Source organism: Aotus nancymaae, unplaced genomic scaffold (genome assembly GCF_030222135.1).
Source record: "Aotus nancymaae isolate 86718 unplaced genomic scaffold, 86718_ANA_hifiasm-v0.15.2.pri h1tg000059l, whole genome shotgun sequence".
NCBI lineage: Eukaryota > Metazoa > Chordata > Mammalia > Primates > Aotidae > Aotus > Aotus nancymaae.
Window position 1 is genome coordinate 26294211 of NW_026988473.1, and position 22797 is coordinate 26317007.

At 35.4% G+C, this 22797-nt stretch overlaps 1 protein-coding gene and 1 non-coding gene across 2 annotated transcripts in view; one reads left to right on the forward strand and one right to left on the reverse strand.

Annotated features, from left to right (window-relative positions):
- The first annotated feature begins 1648 nt into the window (after positions 1 to 1648).
- LOC135270351 (U1 spliceosomal RNA) lies at positions 1649 to 1812 on the forward strand. The gene has a single exon (XR_010338506.1). It is a non-coding gene; the product is annotated as a U1 spliceosomal RNA (small nuclear RNA).
- Positions 1813 to 4063: 2251 nt separating this feature from the next.
- The window catches only part of PDHX (pyruvate dehydrogenase complex component X), a 76223-nt gene continuing 57489 nt past the window's right edge, over positions 4064 to 22797 (reverse strand). The window contains exons 8-11 of the mRNA XM_012452337.3: positions 20140 to 20198; positions 15360 to 15518; positions 7168 to 7232; positions 4064 to 4907 (exon numbers count right to left, since the gene is read on the reverse strand). Coding sequence (XP_012307760.2) covers positions 4649 to 4907; positions 7168 to 7232; positions 15360 to 15518; positions 20140 to 20198 — 542 coding nt within the window. The 3' untranslated portion in view covers positions 4064 to 4648. The remainder of the gene's footprint in view (positions 4908 to 7167; positions 7233 to 15359; positions 15519 to 20139; positions 20199 to 22797) is intronic.

A 22797-nucleotide genomic window follows, 5' to 3' on the forward strand; every position in this document is an offset into this window, starting at 1 on the left:
ACTGAGGAAATTAAAAAAGATAAGCAACCAGTACAGTGATTAATTTTCCCCTTGCTTCCTCATTTTATAGGTAAGAATACTGAGGCACAGAAATAAGGTTTTGCCGAGAGCGTAGTAACTTATAAAGCTGAAACTAGGCTTAAAATAGTCTTAATTTTAACAGTATGCAAACTTGGGAAACAAAGTTATATACAATGACCAGTAGTTCTACTGGGAAGATGAATAACTTATTAAGTACCATCCCATAAGTTCCTGATAAATACCAGTCCCAATCAAACAGACTGATGAGCTGGTAAGTGCAATTTATGAGATTAAAAATTTAAATTTAACATCTTACATTTCCATAATACTTTATGCTTTATAAAGTGCTATGATCAATGTTATTCCACTTGATCACTAGAGTCATTTAAAATGCCCATCTTTTATTAATAGAAGTAACAATTTCATAAACTACAAAATTTTAAAATACACATTTTAGGTATGATTTTGCTAAAAATTTCTCAACTTTTAATGAAAACTCGTTTCCCTTAATGACATGTATTATACAACAGGGTTAAATTGGAGATATTTACAAAGGATTCATTTTCCCAGGAAGAAAGCTGCTTGGATTTGTTGCAAAAACAAAACGAACAAAAATAAGGACAAAATGTGAAAATAAAATTTATATGATCAAAGAAACAAGACTGCTGTTAAGAGAGGCTAATAATTTTTCAGAATACATCTGTATACCTTATAGTTTCAATTAAATGCTGTTTCAATAAGACAAGTCTAGACAAACCATATCCTCCCAACCATTTGCCCCCATCTTCTGAAACCAATGGACACACACACACGTTTCTGTAACATAAAACTATGTAAAATGATTTTATAGGAAGACCATTGCCTTTTCCATTCATGAAAAGTTTAAATGTCTACTGAAATACACTGTTTGCTGTTCATAACGTATTGGAATCTTACTCCTTTTCATACTGGTGAATGTGAGCCATGGAGGACTGTGTTTTAGATGGGAAATTATATCACTGTTCCTGCATTATCTGACTGAATACATCCACTCCATATATTCATAAGACACCACAGGATGGTAACATGTCAACTTTTATTTATTTTCTCCTTTTTTAAAGACAATGACCTAGTGCAAGTACTAATCAACTTATGTTTTCATGATGGCAAAAACTTTCAGCTATTTTCTGATGATGGCTATCCTCTCCCTGTTTTGACTTACTCAATTGCACTTAGGGCCAGACTGACAGAAGTAAATCTGTACTGTTACTTCCTTCTTCAAACATCAGTAAAAGTTTCCCACTAATAGCATCCTATTTAAATCAATGGTTAATTCTTACTGGCCATACACTTGATTCTTTCACTTCTTCACTTCACCGGAGACAAAGTCCATCATGACACAGTATGTGTAATGAGGACACATTTTCCTTGAAAACTAACATTTAAGTGCCATTTTAACTTTTCTTCCACACTTTCACTACAATATGTTAACTTACAGCACCACCTATCTTTCAATGAAAGCTTAACCAAGAAATAGGTTTATATTTAGCATCATGCCCGTAGGCTGGCATATACAATTTAGTATAAAATTAAGTCAAAGGTGCAAAAAAATTTTTAAAAATCTAAAAATAAGAGTTTCATTTGACATATACTTACATGGCAGGGGAGATACCATGATCACAAAGGTGGTTTTCCCAGGGTGAGGCATGTCCATTGCACTCCGGATGTGCTGACCCCTGCGATTTCCCCAAATGTGGGAAACTCAACTGTATAATTTGTGGTAGTGGGGGACTGCGTTCGTGCTTTCCCCTGGTTAAAAAAGAAAGAAAAAAAAGAGTTTCATTCGATGCTATATAAAATACCTATAACAATATATATATGAAGTTCTTAGTAATGTTTCAAACCAAGGAGTCTGGTCAGTCGTATATCAACAACTTTAATTTGGCACAAAATAGTGAATGTAACTAAAAATTGCAATCAGGGAGAAGCAGAGCTATTTTGACCTACGAATTCTAATAGTCATTGACATTTTCACATTCAAGTGTTAACTGGAATGTGTGTTGCCTTTTCTTTAGAAGTAGACCCAATATTTTACTCATTTTCTCATTCAGACAAGAAAAAAAAAAGAATAGGCAGAAAATTTTATTTTTATTTCCTCTCAGTGTGATACCTATCTATTATAAATAAATTAGTAGTATAATGTGGAAGAGGCCTGGCAGTATAGCACACAGTTCAAACCAAGTATACCATACTCCTTTCTCAGTGTTACATTTTGATCTCAAACCACAACAAAATTATTTTTAGAAATGAAAACTTCCTTACATAAACTACCTCATCAATCAGTACAGAAATATCAGAGAAAATATTTTTGGTTAGAATGAACAAGAATTTGTACCAAAAGCTGAGAAGTCAAACCATGAGAAGCAGCTGATTATATGAAAAGCCTGGTTATGAGGTCCATGAAGAATTAAAATAAATTTACACAGCTACTTCCCTTGTGCAGTTCAACTCTCTAAGGCAGGCTGAGTAAATATTAACTTCCATTTCACCTAAAGGGAAACAGATGCACTATTGTTTATGTATGTCAGTCCATGAAAAGAACTCTCAGCCAGGCTTATTTATGGCTGCCTCATTATCTTCTGTTCCTCAGATATAAAAATTAAAACAAACAAACAAAAACAATGGCCCAGAACAATAGCTCATACCTGTGTAATCCCAGCACTTTAGGAGGACAAGGTGGGTGGATTGCTTGAGTCCAGGAATTTGAGACCAGCCTGAACAACACGGTGAGACCTTGTCTCTAAAAAAATGTACAAAAATTAGCTGGGCATGGTGGTGCATGCCTGTAGTCTTCAGCTACTTGGGAGGCTGAGGCAGGAGGATCACTTGAGCCTAGGAGGTCAAGGTTGCAGTGATCTGTGATCACACCACTGCACTTAAAAAGCCTGGGAGACAGACTAAGACTGTCTGATGGAAAACAGAACAAAAGCAAAACCAAATAAACAAAAAAAATTCAAATGATTTCAATTAAAACCGACATGGAAATAATGTAACATAAAAATTATTTTGAAAATAGCATTTGGTTATAATTTTTGGTATAATTGCTAATATGACAAATGTTTTGAAGACTATTTTTTTTTTAAATCGCTTGTGAAACTGAGTTGAATAGTTGGATTAAGCATTTTCTTCACAATTAATACACTAGGGTGCTAATATTTTAGAAGGCTCTTTTGTCAGGGTTTATTCATCATGTCATACTGTACAACTTGTACCATATAGCCTTTCTTCTGGTGATTCATGTCAGCCGACACTAACATGAACCTTTTTGTGACAAGTTAATTAAATTATCATTCATTATCATCCAATTTAAATAGTTATCTTGACAGTTAGAGCAGAGTTGCCAAAAGAGAGAAATAAGCTCTTCTAAACTTTATAATTAGTGAAAATTTCTTATTATTAATGGACTAAAAAGGGTAGAGAGAAATAAGCTCTTCTAAACTTTATAATAATTAGTGAAAATTTCATATTATTAATGGAATAAAAAGGGTAGTTCTCATCTGTTGGGTTTCATAAGTCTTCTATTCTCTTTCCAAATTTTTCTGTTTTTTAACAGTTACTTTCCTAATGTCATACTGATTTTAAATTCCTTCTTTCTTCCTGTAGAGCCCCTTTTAAGGTGTTCTAGAAAAACTACTAATCAAGGTTTACTAAACTTTTGTGTCTGAACATTTAAGATACAATAGAAATGTTTATATTTTCTCACATTTTATTGCACAATACAAAACTATCTAAATGCATTAAGAAACGACATTTTGTGTTTAAATAAAAAATAACAAAATGTTTGGCAAGAGATAACACAATTTATTTAAATATATTCCAACTCAAGATGAAGGCGAGCGGTTTACCTAGAAAGGTAAACCTTTCTATATGTTTTTATGTTTTAACTATAGTTTTTCATTGAACCATTTTTTTGAAATGTCTTTCTTTTCATTCATGCTTCTTTTATTCTTTCACTTTAGAAGTTCACAGTGTTATATAAGTGAAAAACAAGACAGATAGAAACCACCCTAAACATATGGCTTTATGTACATAAAAATTCAATAATGTTGCCATAACCCCAACACAGTGTGATCCTTATTTATTTATTATCCAGAATAAACTTCTGTACATATTAAATTCTTCAAGTATATCTGGAGCAGTGCTTGTAAAAGTGAGGTCCCCCACTGCTAAGTTAATGGGTATCTCTTTGAAGATCACTTCTAACTTCAACACAATTATGGTAGAGTTATAACAGGTTTTTTTATTTTACATGTATCATACATTCTCAAATATTCTCAAATGCTCAAATGAGTCAAACATATACTTTGATTTACATCTAGTTTAATATTCCCTTTATACAGCACCAGAGGTTAAAAATGGATTTGAGTAACCAAATATTCTCTTTCCTTTATGAGTTACAATTTATCATCATTTATTTTATAACATTAAACCCAAATTGAAAATGAAGACACCTTGGGTCAAATACTTTCACCTTAAATAAACATTTCATCCACTTCATACTTAAATACCTAGTTGTCTTTCTATAACGTATGTTTCTTGGTAAAAACTACCGAATCAACTGAGCCGAACACCAACTTATCTTTGAGGATTAGGCAAGTCGGATAGGATTCTCTAGGTTTGCTTTAAAACTTTTAAGAAATCTGGTTGCCAGTTCGTCATCAACCACTCGACTGTCACTTGACATTGTGACTGTGATGAGCTGGCGCTGCTGCAGTTTGGCATTTCCCTCTTCATCCTCAGTGAGCTTCAGCACAGGTCGGAACCTCCCAACAGCCAAAATGCAGGCCTGAGGAGGGTTAATCACTGCAGTAAATTCATCGATGCCAAACATCCCCAAGTTGGAAATACTAGAGAGAAAACAAAAAGCTCTGAGGGAGATACATCCTTATCAAAATCCCCTTTTCCTGAAGCATGTATTTTATATATTTTACTAGGTAGTGTAGTAAGGCAAGAAAAAAAATATATAAGTACTGAAAACAGGAAAAATTTAGTGTTCACAAATAAATTGTGTACTTAGTAAAAATAAGACACTGCAGATAACTGGTAAAAGTAATAAGTAAATTTATTTATGTCATCAGATAAAAGGTCAATATAAAAAACCCATTTTATATCTAGAGTCATGTCTCACATAACAAAGGATCACATATACAATGGTGCTCTTATAAGATTATAATAGAGTTGAGGAATTCCCTTTTGCCTAGTGGCATCATAGCTGTGAAAAATGTCATATTGCAATTACTTTATTTTAAAAATAAATTCAGTGTAGCCTAAGTATACAGTGCTTATAAAGTCTACAGTAGTATATAGTGATGTCCTAAGCCTTCATTCACTCACTGATTCACCCAGAGCAATTTCTAGTCTTGCAAGCTCCCTTCACAGTAAGTGACCTAAACAGGTATACCATGTTTTATTTTTTATATTTTTACCGTATATTTTAAACTGTTTAGATATGTTTAGATACCCAAATACTCATCATTGTGTCACAATTGCTTATGGTATTCAGTAGAGTAACATGCTGTACAGGTTTGTAGTCTAGAAGCAATGGGCTACATCATAAGGCTTCGGTGTGTAGTGGGCTATACCATCTAGGTTTGTGAAAGTATACTCTATGATGTTTGCGTGATGAAACTGCCTATGTATTTCTCATATCCCCATCATAAAGTGGCAAATGACTCTATAGCCAAGTTGCTATAATTAGAAAATAAAAATTTAAGACAATACCATTTATAATAGTATAAAAAAAATACCAAAGAATAAAGCTAATGAAACATATATAAGATCTCTACACAATCTTGAGGACAAACAAAATTGGAAGACTTCATTATCAGCTTTCAAGAGTTGTAGCTTGGTGGCAGTAAACAAAAGACAGAGAAACAGGCCGATGAAAAAAAACTGCACAGAACCAGACCAATACTTATATAATCACTTTTTTAAGGCCATGAAAAAGGAGAGATCAATATTCAATAAATGATGCAGTTCAAACTTAGTATCCATATGGGGAAAAAAGACAACTTTGAACTTCACATTATATACAAAATCCAATTTCGGATGAATTGTGATCTACATGTGAAAAGTAAAGTAAAACGCTTTCAGAAGATAACACAGAAGAGTAACTTCATGACTCTGGGATAGGCAAAATATCCTAATAGAAAACAAATAATGTCAACTATAGAGAAAGATACTGATAAAAAGGAATTCATTAGAATTCAGAACTTCCATTCATTTAAAAAAATCACCGAGAGAGAGCCCCAAAGGCAAGTCACAGAGTGTGAAAGGTATTTGAAACAATATACATCCTACAAAGGACCGTGCATCTGGAAATAAGAACTATACATCATTTTTTTTAAATGGACACCGGACTGCAATGGGTACTTTATCTCATGAATTACCAGATACTCAAATGGCTGATGAGTGAAAAGTACTCGACATCACTAATTTGCACATCACTGACCACAAAGAGTACCACTACACACTCCAAGAATTGTTAAAATTTAAAACCTAACATTAACAGTGGCAAGAATGTGGAGCAATAGGAATTCTCAGGACTGCTGATGAAAGTATAAATTTGTATAACCATTTGGAAAACTATTTGGCAGTATTGACTGAAGCTTCTAACTTAGGAATTCTGCTTTTAGGTCTATACAACAGAAAGTGTACACATATTCACCATAAGACACCAATAAGAATGTTCACATCACCATTATTTGTAATAGCACCGAACTGGAAGCAACACAAATGCCCATAAACAGTAAAATGGATTCTGGTATATTTATACAAGTATTATATACTGCAATAATAACATGTAAGTGGCTGTTTCACATAGCAATATCACAGACATTGATATTGTAGAGGTCAGATACTAAAGAGTACATAGTATTTATCACTTCATGTTAGTCAATGTCCAACGAATGTTTAGTTCAACACTGATAGGTTCCTACCAGCTTTAATATGAAAGCCTGACTAGTCTGAAGAATATTTCCCCATATTCTGTTGTCTAAATAAAGTATTTTTAGACTGAATTTAAAAAAATATTTCAGATAAATGAAAGGCTGACATGGACTTTTATATCTGTTTGATGCTATGGATAATTAAGAGTTTAAATTTTACCTAAAAGACCCTCCTTGGTATTCTTCAGGCAACAATTTTCCATCTCTTGCTTTCTTTGATAGAGCCTGAGAAAAATATAAACAGAGTATGACAACCATCAAAATGTTATACAGTTGATCTTGTCACCTGAAATATTTGTATGTGGTACACTCTCAATCTGATAAGCCTTGATTTGACTTTGTTACCTATATAAAAATAATTTTCTCTAATTATAAGAACAAACAAAAGCACAGATAATTCAAGAAACTAAAAATGTTAATCAAAACTCTAGAAAAATCACTTCCTTTAACAATTTTTCAAATATGGGAATTACCCTGTGTACCATCAATTACTATGCAGAATGCTTTACAGTTTGCTATGTACGCAATGATATTTTCTATTTTGCCTATAAAACTTTTTATCGTAAGAAAAAATACAAGAAACCATTCTGGTCAATCTAGTGTTATTTATTTATTTATTTATTTATTTATTTATTTATTTGAGAGAATCTTACTCTGTCGCCCTGGCTGGAGTGCAGTGGCATGACTTTGGCTTACTGCAACCTTCATCTCCCAGATTCAAGCAATTCTCCTGCCTCAGCCTTCAGAGTAGCTGGGATTACAGGCACCCACCACCACGCCCAGCTAATTTTTTGTATTTTTAGTAGAGATGGAGTTTCACCATGTTGGTCAGACTGGTCTCTTCCTGACCTCAAGTGATCCACTGCCTTGGCTTCCCAAAGTCCTGGGATTACAGGTGTGAGCCATCATGCCTGACCAATCTAGTGTGTTTTAAATAAATTATCTAATGGCAACCAAAACAGTATACACCCACAATCCTACAACCAATATTCAGTTTTTATCTTTTGGGTTTGCTTCATTTTTATCCACAATCTCAATCTCATACAATGGTTATAAAAAATAAAATTTTATATTTCATTATTCAATATTATATGTATCCTCTATGTTGTCAGCCTTCAGAAATGATTTTTAAATGTTTGTTCCTAAAGAATGCATCTGCCTAATTTACTTGGTTATTTCCCAGTGTTATAATTTGTTTCACTAGTTTCTTCTAAATTATTTCAGGTAAATTTTCAGAAGTGGAATTGCAGTGCCCTAGAGCATAGACTTCTTTTGGTTCTTGATCCTATAGCTAAATCATTTCCTTAACAAGTTAGTCCAATTTACACTGCCACAAGGAATATAAGGATGTAGTTGATTCATATCACTCTTGATCATATTGATTTCTAAAAATCTTACAGAAGACAAGACAGATGACACATTAATTAAATTTTCCTCTCACTTGTACTTGGAATTAATCATGTTTCTGTTAATTTTTATTTTTCAGTGCTTCAAAAGCAAGGGAACAGAGGTTGAGTCATGATATATAAACAATAATGCATTAAGAGGAAGCATAGAGAAAAATGAAGTCACTGCCATTTGGGTAGATAAAATAAATGTGGGGTTTATTTAATATTTTGTATTACATAGGCACTATTACAATCACAGTTGATAACTATTTAACTTTAACTCATAGATGAAAATGATTACAGGTGTATACTATTTAGATATAGTTATTTAACACTATTTGGATCCAAAGTAAAAAATGAGATGAACTTTGACTTATATAGTTCTTGGAATAACAGGAGAGAGAATAATTGACAAATGCATTTTTCCTCCCTTAAGCAAGGTAATTGTTCACATGATTTGAAAAGATACATATATGAACTTTGTGCATTCATCTCAGAGAGTTGAACCTACGTTTTGATTCAGCAGTTTAGAAATGCTTTTTGTGTAGAATCTAGACTGGAATACATCAGAGTCCACCGTGGCCTACAGTGAAAAACCAAATATCGGCTAATAAAACCTAAAAGCAAGCAATGGGCAGGCAGATGGTCTCAATTTATCCTGAATTACCACACTGCAACAAATGAAAAAAATTCATTTTAATAACTAGATTGCAAACACATATACTAAAAACAAAACAAAACACACACAAAACCTAAACTCTCTAGATCCTAAATATATCAACAGGAAATTCCTGTCAGTGAACTCTAGTAAGAGTCTGAAATAGGTACGGAATCTAAGAAGGACTATTGATTTTATAAATTTGTAATTATCATTGGGCTCTCCTGGCAATGTGGACTTAAAAGCAAAGGTATATGTTACTTCAAGCATCTAGCTGAAAGAATAAAAAATGACCAGCAAATATTTCTACAATACAACACATGCCTTGCTAATTCATTCAGAAAAACTTACTGAGTACTTATAAGGTAAACTTTTGCCTCTGCCTTTTAATACTGTTACAAGTAATGAAGAATTAAGATATAGCACAGGATCCAAGGCATGTTACTACATTACTTTATTCAAGGAATACCAACTTGAACTTGGCTGGGGCATGCCTACAGCCCCCACACTGGCATCCTTGGGATTACTGAGGGTCAAGAAGTAAATGCACAGCACAAGTGTTCTTAACCTGGGGTTCATGGATGAATCTGCAGAAAGCCACAAATTCTTGAAAAATTAATTTCGATAAAACAGGTTTTACTGAAATTTGTTTTAAAATAAATTCATCAAACAACGACTATATTCCAAGCACTCTTCTAGAATTAGATAAATGGCAATGGACAGTGAGCATGAGACAGTAGGGAACACAGAAGGGCGAACAAAGAAATGAACGAGGTAATTTTCAAAGACTAACAAACCATATGAAGATGGTAAAACAGGGTAATGAGATAAGAGTGTTAGGGAACTGGCCGGGTGTGGTGGCTCATGCCTGTAATCTCAGCACTTTGGGAGGCTGAGGTGGGTGGATTACCTGAGGTCAGAAGTTCAAGATCAGCCTAGCCAACATGGTGAAACCCTGTCTTTTAAAAAAAAATTTTTTTTAATTTAAAAAAAAAAAAAAAGAGTGTTAGGGAACTATTTCAGCTATGGAAGCTGCAGAAGGCCTAAGAAATTAGCAAGTGAACGGAGAAACCAATGATGAAAAAGAGCCAGCCAAGTGACGATCAGAGGGAAGTGTGTACTGGATAGTATGTCTGCTAGTGAGAATCCAGAGCTCAACCTGTCCATGATCCCACAGTCTTCTCAAAAATACTGCTCCTGCCTCACCAGGTAGAAAGCCTTGGTCTCGTTGCTGTAGGTTCTCTAGTCCACTGCCTATTTGCTAAGACCACAACCTCACATTCCTCCCGGAATCCTCACTGCTTCTTTGGCAGAGTACTCTTCCGTTTGACTCTTCTTTCTTAACCCTTTTTTCTCCCACTTGCAAAAATAAGGAGGAATAAGTAGTCCTCCCTTATTTGCAGGGGATACTTCAAAAACCCACAGCAGATGCCTGAAATGGCAGATAGTATTGAACTCTATACATACAGTCATGTGCCACATAAGGATACTTAGGCCAAAGACAGAACACAAATATGACAGTGGTCCCATAAGATGACAATGGAGCTGAAAAATTCCTATCACACAAATACTTACCATTGTAGCACTATTTCCTTATACTATTCAGTACAGTAATACACTGTATTGCAGGTTTGTACCACACAAAGCCTCGGTGTGTAGTGGTCTCTAACATCTAGGTTTGTGTAAGTACACTCCATGATGTTCATACAATGACAAAATCACCTAACCATGCATTTCTCAGAATGCATCCCTGAAGTTAAGTGATGCATGACTATACTATTTATTCCTATACATACATACTTATGATAAAGTTTAATTTAAAAATTAAGCACAGTAACAGATTAACAAGAATAACTAATTATAGAACAGGCCAGGCACAGTGACTCATGCCTGTAATCCCAGTACTTTAGGAGGCCCAGGTGGGTGAATCATGAGGTCAGGAGTTTAAGATCAGCCTGGCTAAGACGGTGAAACCTCGTCTCTACTAAAATAACAAAAATTAGCCGCGCCTGGTGGCGAGCGCCTGTAATCCCATAATCTCAGCTACTTAGGAGGCTGAGGCAGGGAATTGCTTGAACCCGGGATGGGGAGGTTGCAGTGAGCTAAGACTGAGCCACTACACTCCAGCTTGGATGACAGGGCAAGACTCTATCTCAAACAAACAAACAAAAACACCCCAGAACAATTTTAACAATGTAAAATTTATGTGAATGTGGTCTCTCTCAGAATATCTTGTATAGTACTCACCTATTTTCAACTGTGGTTGACCACAGGTAACTAAAACCCGTGAAACCTTGGATAACAGAGAACTACAGCATCTTAAATTCCAAATAAAAAGGTTGGTCTTACAGACATAGAAAACCAATGATTGTACTCCTTTTCTTCTATCTGGTGAATCAACTAATTGTGGTGCATTTGGTATAACTGTTGAGTCTTTAGCTATTCTTCTTGTTTATTTCTCAAAGTCCAGGAGCTGCTTCTCAAGTTATTTTTTTTTTCAGAGAAAACATTACTGATTCTAGAAGGTTGATAACCTGACCACTACTAGTTATATAACTAGTATGTGAGAAATAGAAAAGCTGAGTGGTTGGGTACAGGCTCTAGTCTACAGTCTGACTGGGTTCTGATGCTGGCTACATCATTTAATAAGTATAAGATTTGGGGCAAATTATTTAACCTCTCTTTTTTTCCCCATCAGTTGCTTCATCAACCATGTCAAATTATTATCTTATACTTGACAGGGTGGTTTTAAAGAGGATTTATATAAAAGGCTTACAGCAAAAACTGGTACAAAGTATGCCAGCTGCTATTATTGTTAGAGTTGTTAAAATTGTTAAACTGTACAAATACTTCTAGAACTTGTATGTCGTTAAATAAGAGGATTACAAATACTATATTCATATATGAAATAGCCATTTTTCTCTCTGGGCTGGAGCAGATTTTACCTTAGAATTAAAATCATTCTAAATTTTATCCGTTTAAATACATAAACATTCTACTTTTTAATAAGCCATAGCACAAAGTCTGATGTAGAAATACTGACAAGAATCAAACTGTATAAAATGGCACTATTCCATAAATGGAATATTTGCCACCTACCCTATTTGGGGGACAGGGGTAAAATATAACAACATTAAAGCACAGGACAGAAAATCCATTTATTACCAACTTTACAACTCACTACTATACTTGCACACTCAGGCAGACGCTTTTTTTTTTTTGCACAGTAAAGCTGAATTCAATATAATCTTGCTTGACTTGGAATTGAGTCAAAATTTACACTGAATATGAAGAACACACACACACTCTCTCTCTCTCTTGCTCTCTCTCAGGGTTTCTACTTGGTGCATATGTATTTTTAACGCCTATTAATCCACAGCAGCTAAATGAACATATCTTTATAGAGACTATCTAAAATATTTAGTTTTTAAGCCACAGTTTAAACCACCCAAGATTTAAGTTTTAAAAATAATCTTGCTTACAAGATAAACCATTTCAGCAATAAACTAATTTTGCAGGCACTCAAATGTCTCTCTATCACACACAGGTGTGCACACACATGCTCTGTCTCTCTTTCTTTCACTCTCTCCTGTAAACTAGAGAACTACTATGCTAAATAGGCCATACAAGGTGACTGCTTCTCATGGGAGGCCTCATATTTCTTCTGAGTACAACCAAAGGCGATTGATTATATCTATCAGGTTGTTATGCCCTGTACCATGTGATACACTGGCCTGGCCTAAGAGACCTGTCCAGCAAGAAGAATACTTCATAAAATAAAGTACTACATCGTGGACCAAACCAAACCTTCCTTTTTGGTAACTTTAAGGGAGAAAAAGCAAAGAGGAGGTAGAGAAGTAAAGGATTAGACAGAAAAAAAAAAGGTAAACAGTAAAAGGAAGGAGAAAGGTGGTATAATAAAAAGATCATTAAGTAGGGACTCTAGAATCAAACTGCCTGGGTTACTAGTCCTCATTGCCACTGCCTTCTAGCTGTATTGCCTTAGGCAAATTTGTCAAAGTTGCTAAAACTCAATCTCCTGAATTTCAAAAAGAAGTTAAAGTTCCAATTGTACTGGGTTAATAGGATTAAATGAAGCGCTTAGCCCAGTGTCTGGCACAGTGTAAGAACAAGAGTGAAGTGTTGAACAGAGAGCAGGGTGGGAAAGAGAAGCAGGCAGAATGAGAAGCACACAGGGCAGTCAGAGCTCAGCAAACTCCGAGTTCCTGCTTTAGTTACAGGAAATGCCCAAGGACCACCAGAGACCACTGCACTCCACAGGGTTATGACTGCCCTTCCCATTGCTGTGAGGCCCAGCTGAGAGGCTGGTGAGACTGCCTCCTTACCTCTTAAACTTAGGGTCTTTCAGGATGCAAGGAATAGCTACTTAAGAGTTACGTATTATAGTAGCAAAATTTGTAAATTGCTCAGAATCAAGGAAATCTTCCTATAATGGTTTTTAAAATTTAATGTATATAAAAATAAGGAAATTCTAGCTCTGCAGTTCAGTTCCATAACATTATAATAGTACTTTATATTTTACCGGTTGTTTCAACACTTAATCTCATTTAACCTTCACAAAAACACAGATACAAGTATTCTCAGTGTTGCTGAAAACCCTTGATAAATATAAGGAATATACTATATCCCAGTAAACCAATCTCTACTACTTTGACTTTTGAATTGACCAAATTAATGCCATCTTTTTCTTTCTCTCTCTTTTTTTTTTTTTTTGGAGATACAGTGTCTTGCTCTGTCATCCAGGCTTGAATGCAATGGCGTGCTCTCAGCTCACCGCAACCTCCCCCTCCCAGGTTCAAGCAGCTGAGATAATAGGTGTGCACCACCATGCCAGGCTAATTTTTGTATTTTTAGTAGAGATGGGGTTTCACTATGTTGGCCAGACTGGTCTCAAACCCCTGGCCTCAAGTGATCCACCTGCTTCAGACTCCCAAAGTGCTGGGAATAAGGCATGAGCCACCATGTCCAGCCTCATCTTTCAATTAACAGTTGCATTTTTATCTATACGAACACTTTCTGCAAATCTTTTCAAAGAGGAGTGAAGGAGTGAATAAAGACCTAAAAATATTGATTCTAGTGGGTTCACTTTTAATTATATCTACCTCTAAAATTCCAAGTAAACTCAATATTTATGGGTATGCTTTTAAAGCTAGATTAACTTGTACATATTCATTTGAGTAAGAAGGTTTACACATCTATATACTGTCAGCTCCCCAAAGAAGTCTTACCTTCTACCTCTTATAGCCCTTTTAAATTTATAAATTGTTCTACCGCTATATATACAACAGGTCCTTGGCAAATGGAAGGAGAATCACTTAACCAATGAATCAGAAATTTTCGATGCAATCACTTTGAGACTTGTGATACTTCTGTCAAAAAACACCCTTTGAAATTACTGAGGCTATCAAAGCTGCCCCACTGCCTATGTTCTTGCCTTTTCAATGTGCTGTTTTTTTGGTGAAATAAAATTCCTTCACACTGGAGTTACAAAAACTGCTTTTTAAGAAACCCTGAAAAAATATATCAACTTTGCCTCTAGAACACTAAGTTCATTTTTATTTTTTTGAGATGGAATCTCCCTCCGTTACCAGGCTGGAGTGCAGTGGTGGATCTCAGCTCACTGTAACCTCTGCCTCCCGGTTCAAGTGATTCTCATGTCTCAGCCTCCCAAGTAGCTGGGATTATAGGCACGCACCATCACACCCAGCTAATTTTTGAATTTTTAGTAGAGACAAGCTTTGACCATGTTGGCCAGGTTGGTCTTGATCTCCTGACTTTGTGATCCTCCTGCCTCGGCCTCCAAAAGTGCTGGGATTACAGATGTGAGCCACCGAACCTGGCTGCGAAGTCATTTTAATGGTCTTAATTTTAGAGAAGAAGTGAATACACTTTAAGAATAAAAAGTTATTAACACTGAGGTCTATCTATTACCACTTTCACAGAAATACAGTTTCAGCTTAACTTCAACTTTAAAACCTACCTGAAATAGCATCTTTAGGGTTGAATTCTGGACTTTGGAAAATAAAGCTCATATTTAGCATGAATGAAATTATTCTCTAATTTATTTATATCTCTTAATTTTTGAATATTAAATTTTCTTATAATGGGTCATACTTGGATAAAAACTTTAAAAACCTATATATGTGACAATCATTTGAAATAGCTCTCCCCTTTACACACACACAAAATCACAGTCTGACTAGATTAAGTGAAGACTTTATCAGAAAGTAATTATGCAAAACTATATGCTAACATTTTGAAAGCCCGGTCTTTCTTAAGACATACCTTTACAGAGTCAGCAATTTCCTGGATACCCTTAGCAGCAGCATCTTTAACGATTGGTGTAATTAAGCCTTTATCTGTTGCCACAGCCACTGAAATGTCAATACATGGCAGTTGCTTTGGGCCCTCTCCATCCCAGCTTACGTTAACATCTGGCATTTGCTAGAAACAGAAAAAAACATGTTACCAAAAAGGCAGCTTTAGACCAAGGTGGTTACAGAAAAATAAAATCATTGTGCATTTTCCAAAGTGAACATAGCTAGACAAAAGAAAATAAATAAAAATTTGGTTTGAAAAAATGGTTAGGATTTCTGTGTCAATTATCTTTCATGTTTGCCGAGAATAATTAAACATACCACCTTTTATATATATTTTATTGCACTTTATGTTCTAGGGTACATGTGCAGAACATGCAGGATTGTTGCATAGGTACATACCTGGCAATGTGGTTTGCCGCCTCCATCCCCCTATCACCTATATCTGGCATTTCTCCCCATGTTATCCCACCCTAACCTCCCTACGCCTCGCTGTCCCTCCCCTATTACCCCACAACAGACCCCAGTGTGTGATGCTCCCCTCCCCGGGTCCATGTGTTCTCATTGTTCAACAGCCACCTATGAGTGAGAACATGCGGTGTTTAATTTTTTTGTTCTTGTGTCAGTTTGCTGAGAATGATCATACCACCTTTTTGAAGCAAGTTTGAAGAAATTCTGATGAGGTACATGTTTTTAACTCTTTATATCATGGTGGGGAAAAAAAGGGCTTTCTTTCCTGATTGCTAGAAGGTATTTAATATCTGTTGTACTTCTTACCTCATATGACAACGAACAAGATCTTAAGGGGAGGAGGAAAGTAGAAAAGGGTAATGATATTAGATCACATTATTCCTTCAGCATGAAGGAAATCTTACTTTCTAGCCCAGCTCTGGGATATATATATAAGCAGGTCTTCAATAAATTACTTCCCTATTTAAAAGAGATTTCATAAGCTTCATAAACACATGACATATACTATATAATATGAACATACATACATTTAACATGCAAGCAACTATACTGAGGATGAAAAAAAGGATCAAATTACTAAATGCCTGGAAACCCTGTCTATTACTAATGTTTCCCTGTATCATAGGTGAAAATGATGCTGAAAAACAGAAATCAAAAGCAAATTTCTGTTACCAAAAATTCTGTTTTCTAATGAAGAAGATCCAGGCCTCCTGGCACGTCATTTAAGCATGGCAATATACAATTTGATTCCGCTCTATCTATCTCATTTTACTTGTGACCACTCCTCTGAGATGAATCTTCCACTTGGCTCACTGTCATGCTACGCTCATTTCCATTTCAAGGCTACTTTCACATTGCTTTTCAACTGCTCTTCCATTTTTCCATCTTTCAAGACTCAGTTCCTTCACTCATTCAACAATGTCACTATGTTAAAAGAATAAAGTCCCAACCCCTCAGAAGATTTGAAACTCTTCATAGACACCACTAAAAGAGAAACAACAAACAAACAAAAAAAGCCCTGATGAATGAAGAACATCTGGCAAATAAATTTAATTATAAAATGTAAAGAAAACCTACAGGACACGGTCAAAGCTGTATTAAAAATCTCTATCTTTTTTTTTTTTTTGAGACAGAGTCTTGCTCTGTCACCAAGCGCCAGGCTGGAGTGCAGTGGCATGATCTCGGCTCACTGCAACCTCCGCCTCCCGGGTTTCAAGCAATTCTCCTGCCTCAGTCTCCCGAGTAGCTGGGACTACAGGTGCGCACCACCACACCCAGCTTATTTTTGTATTTTTTAGTAGAGACAGGGTTTCATCATGTTGGCCAGGATGGCTTCGATCTCTTGACCTTGTGATCCACCGGTCTTAAAAATCTGTATCTTAAACCTTTTTATTATGGCTATCATTAAAAAATCTGGAGACAACAGATGCTGGAGAGGATGTGGAGAAAAAGGAACACTTTTACACTGTTAGTGAGAGTGTAAATTAGTTCAACCATTGTGGAAGATACTGTGGTGCTTCCTCAGGGACCTAGAAATATAAATTCCATTTGACCCAGCAATCCCATTACTGGGTATATACCCAAAGGATTATAAAACATTCTATTATAAAGACACATGCACACATATGTACACTGTGGCACTGTTTACAATAGAAAAGACCTGGAACCAACCCAAATGCCCATCGATGATAGACTGGACAAGGAAAATGTGGCACATACACACCATGGACTACTATGCAATCACAAAAATCGATGAGTTCGTGTCCTTTGCAGGGACATGGATGAATCTGGAAACCATCATTCTCAGCAAACTGACACAAGAACAGAAAATCAAACACCACATGTTCTCACTCATAGGCAGGTGTTGAACAATAAGAACACATGGACACAGGGAGGGGAGCATCACACACTGGGGTCTGTTTGTGGGGGGCCAACGGAGGGACAGCAGAGGGGTTGGGAGGGATAACATGGGGAGAAATGCCAGATGTAGGTGACGGGGGGATGGAGGCAGTAAACCACATTGCCACGTGTGTACTTATACAACAATCCTGCCTGATCTGCACATGTACTCCAGAACCTAAAGTACAATAAAAAAAAGAAATAAAATGAATTACACATTCATGTTTTCTAACCAAAATGAATATAGAGAAATAAAGGAAGATATGCATAACAAAACCATATAAACTAAGAATATATGTTTGCAATAGAAGTGAAATAGAGTTCAGAATAACCCCAGGCATTGAGGATGTTAAAATAATTATAAGAAACAAATTTAAATGACTCTAGGCTAGTAGGTTTGGGAATCTAAATTAAATGATTTTCTAGGAAAATATAAGCTTTTAAAATTGATTTTTTAAAAAAGCTGAAAATTAAAACAGATCAGTAATTATGATGAAAAAAAAGGTGGCGGCGGGGGGGAGCTGTCAAGATCCCCTCCTCAAAATAGAAACAGGTTCAGATATTTTTACTGGTGAATTATATAAAACTAGAAAAGATAAAAAATTTTATACTGTTGAAATGAGTACAGAGGAAAGAAAAGAAGAAATAATCCAAATTCATTTAATGAATTCAATAATTAGGGGAAAAAGGGTCTGATAATGTTGGCACAAAATTTAAATTACCACTACTTGTGATTCTGGATACAAAACATTATGTAATAAAATACTAACAAATAGCTTATGCCAATTACAGATTTATTTAAGGAGTATGAAATGCTTCACAATTAACGATATTAATCACAATAGTCATTAATTCAAAATATTTGATAAAAAGAGAAAAGTTACATGAATAATTAGATAATGCTGAAAAGGCATGCTTTTTAAGTTCTGCATTAATGTATTTTCCAGAGACCAGAGTGCTAACCATTACACCATGAAACCCTCCTTATTAATATATATTTTAAGAAATAAAAACAAGTTAATTATATATGTACTTTAAATACAATCTGTTAACAAGCAGTGATTACAGAAAATAGCTTCATTACAGAAAGAAGGCATGATGAAAAATTGTGCCAGGCAGGAAGGCAAGAAGCCTGGGTTCTAGATTTACATCTCTAGCCAGCTAGGTTTACATCACCTCCACTCAACTGCAGGCTCGTATGTTCACCTGCCTTCCTGCCATCTCCACTGGGACATCTGTTAGGCTCCTCAAATTTAACACGTCTAAAACGAAACTCTAGATTCCTTACTCCAAAGCTATACTTCTCCCAGTTTTCCCAATCTTAGTACATGGAAAACTCATTCTTCCCATTGCTTGAGTCAAAATGCTTGTTCCTCTTTCTCACACCCGATAGATATCCAATCCATCAGCAAATCCTGTTGGCTCTACTTTCGAAACATAACCAAAATCACCACTTCACCCTAGCTCCATTTGCTACCACATTTGTCCAAGCCACTGTCATCTTCTAAAGCCTCCCAGGGGAACTCATTATCTCCTTCTCCCTTGCCTCTCCACAGGCCGTATTCTACACAGTCCCAGGGCAGATTCTCCTTTTCCTTTCTAAAGTACAAGTTGGATCACATTAGTTCTTTGCTCAAAACCCTCCAAAGGCTTCCTTCTCACTCATAATAAAATCCCTAGTCCTCACCATGTCCAATAAGGCCTCATGTACTTCAGTTCCCCTTCATGCTCTCCCACCGTTGTTAAAATCTTATCTCCCACCCTCTCCACTCTAGGCACAGTCCACCCTCAGCACCACATCTTTGGATAACGCAGTTCTCTGCTCGCAGCCTCGATGTCTGCTGGTCCCTCTGTGTGAAATGCACTTTTATCACATACCTATGTGGCTGACTCCCTCTGTTTTCTCACGCCATATCTCAATTATCACCTTGTCAAAGGGGCTTCCCTTGCTTCCCTTTCGAAAAAGCACCCCTAGTTACTTTGTCCCCTTATCCTTTCGTTTTCTCCTCAGCATTTTCACCATCTGACATATAATAGTGTTTGTCTCCTCCAACTAGAATGTAAGCTGCGGGAGAGCAAAAATCATGTAAGCTTTTGTTTACTGCTGTATCTTGAATGCCTAGAACGCACGTAGCATAAGATAAGGGATCAATAGTATTTGCTGAAAAAATGGTTTTAATTCTGTTCTAATTAGTTGTGAGTTCTTTTGATTTGCAGCTTCTTCATTAGTAGGGAGTGAGACCAAATGATAGGATATTTTTAGCAAGACAATTATAAAATTTTTGTGATTTAAAAATTAGAGTTCTATTTGTCATTATAAAAATTCCATGACATGAAACTACTTTAGAAGACAAAATAATTTGAAATCTGCTACTTACTTTAAGGGTAACAGCTGCTGCCTTGATGATAAAATCATTTACAGATACTTTAATGTCATCTAAAAGAAAAATAAGCTTAGTAAAATTAATATTCTTAATATAACTTTAACACTGACATTACAACTTCAAACCTGTAAATTATGGAATGTACTCACAATGACAAAAAATTACAGCCTTTTGTTTGCTTAGTCAGTAAGGTTCTCATGATTAGAAAAACTTGCATTATAGGAGGTCCTGGTTAAATAAAATTAACCATGAATGTAAGTTTACTTCTGGGCCTTGGTTATCAATTTTTTAAATTGCTTTTACATCATACGCAAGAACCTGAAGGATACATTAGAAGTATAATCAGAAAAAAAGAACCAACTCAATGGTCTCTCTGTGGTGTGTGCGGTCAGGAAGTTTACAAGATGATTCATCTTCTTCCTCATTCTTTTTAAATGTCCTTATTCTCTGTATGCTTTATAACACATTAATTATACCAGAACAGTGATACATGTAGGTACTTTATATAAAACAGTTATATATACACATATGAGAGAATGTTCAAAAATTTCATTTTACTAATGGAGTGTAGGTGAAAAAAAATTTAACTGCTTTTAACTTAATAAAACAGGATATAACAAAAGCCAAAGATGAAGCAATGCTGGCATAGGTCCTAGTGTGATGAATAAAACGAGGTTCTCTGTCTATAGTTTTATGGTGAATGCATTTGAATCAATTTCTTTCCAGTATACATAATTATTTTAAGATAAAGCTGAGGTCCTGTCACTTCCTACAGCGCTAATCATAACTAAAGTATTTGTTGATGCCTTTGTATTTGCCAGTGGTTATGACAGTGTTGGAAAATGTAAACAATATTTGATTCTTTCTTGCAAAAACTTCTAGATCAAGACTTTACCATTGACTAGATCTAGACTTTAAGATCAAGATCTAGTCAATGGTATGTGGCAAGAAACCTATCCTATTATTAAAGTATCATGGAATTTTACGTGAATAACAGTTCATTTCAAAGGCATGCTGGAGACTTCAGAAAAAGATTAGATGAATTACCATAATCCTAAATACTGTCAACTTGTCATGGTAACTGTCAGCTGCAAAGTATCAAAGCTCCTCTAATTCAGAATTCCAGAAATATGCAAAAGTTTTTGTTTAAAATCCCTTTAGGAATAGAGATATAAATGGACTTACAGTGTTTAGAGGCTTTTTAATGATAACCACATAGAAAATATTTGGTCTGTACAAATTCAAATGTAACAGTTCATGAAATCATTCTGCTTACCTCTCATGGCTCTCTTAGCCTTCTCCTCACTTTATCTACTTAACCACAGGTATTCACAGTGACTAAACAAGTGTGATCTGAGAACCATAGGAGTGCTTCCAAGGTTCATTTTTTAGAAATTTATCACTTTCTCTAAAATAGCTTTCCATTTAGAGTTCCCTGAACTTTTAAAAGCTCTCAAGTTTTCTTTATATGAAATCTTGAAAATCTGTATATAAACTGTTAAGAGTCCTGCTTTCACCTGGGATGTAGAAAGTTGCAAAAGAAAGTGGTTCCCATCCTGACAGGGTGAAAGAAAAAGCAGGATAAATTACAAAATCATAACTTTTCTTGAGCCCATTAGGGAGTTGAGGTTACAAAGCAAACAGGTGAACTGAATGCTAAAGAGTGTTAGTCCATTCAGAGGAGAGACAAACACAGGAAGTAAATAACCATTGTCAGAGGACAGGAGCAAAGAAGAGAGAGTATGGTACAATGTGCATAAACAGTTGGGGACTAGTGGCAGAGAAATGGAAAGTATAAAAACATTTGAATGGAAATCTAGAGGGGAAAATCCATGCTAATCAAGATTTAAAAAAAATACATATTTTGCTAAGCTTTGCAGACACAGCTGGGAAATCAGTGAACTTGAAGCCAGGTAAACAAAGATTATCCAATATGAAACCTAAAGAGAAAAAAGAATGAACAAAAGGAATAGAACATTTAAGAACTTTGGACAATTCAAAAGTCTAACATTTAAAATTGGAGTCCCAAAGAGAAACCACATGAAACAGAAGATATCATTAAAAATAACAAGTGGAAAATTTTCACTATTAAAGGAAGACAACAAACCATACATCTAAGAAGCTGAGAGAAACCCAAACAGAATAAATACAATAGAAAAAAAAAATCTGGGCATACAATAGTCAAACTGCTAACGGAGAAAATCTTGAAAGCAACCAGACAGTGGGAAAACATCACATACAAGAGAACAAATATTAAGAATGGCAGCAGACATTCTTTAAGCCAGAAAATAATGAAATACTAACTTTAAAAACTGAAACGAAAACCTATTAACTCAAAAAGCTATATCCAGCAGAAATATCCTTAAAAATGATGACAATATATCCATCATGGTGACTACTATCAAAAAACAGAAAATAGCAAGTATTGGCAAAAATGTGGAGAAATTTGAACCTTTGTGCACTTCGTTTTTGTTTCTGGGGACAGCTCTTGCTCTGTCAGCCAGGCTGGAGTGAAGTGGTACAATTATAGTTCACTGTAACCTCACTCCTGGGCTCAAACAATCCTCCTGTTTCAGCCTCCCAAGTAGTTTTTCATTTTTTTTTGTAGAGATGGGGTTTGTTCTGTTTCGCAGACTGGTCTCAAAGTCCTGG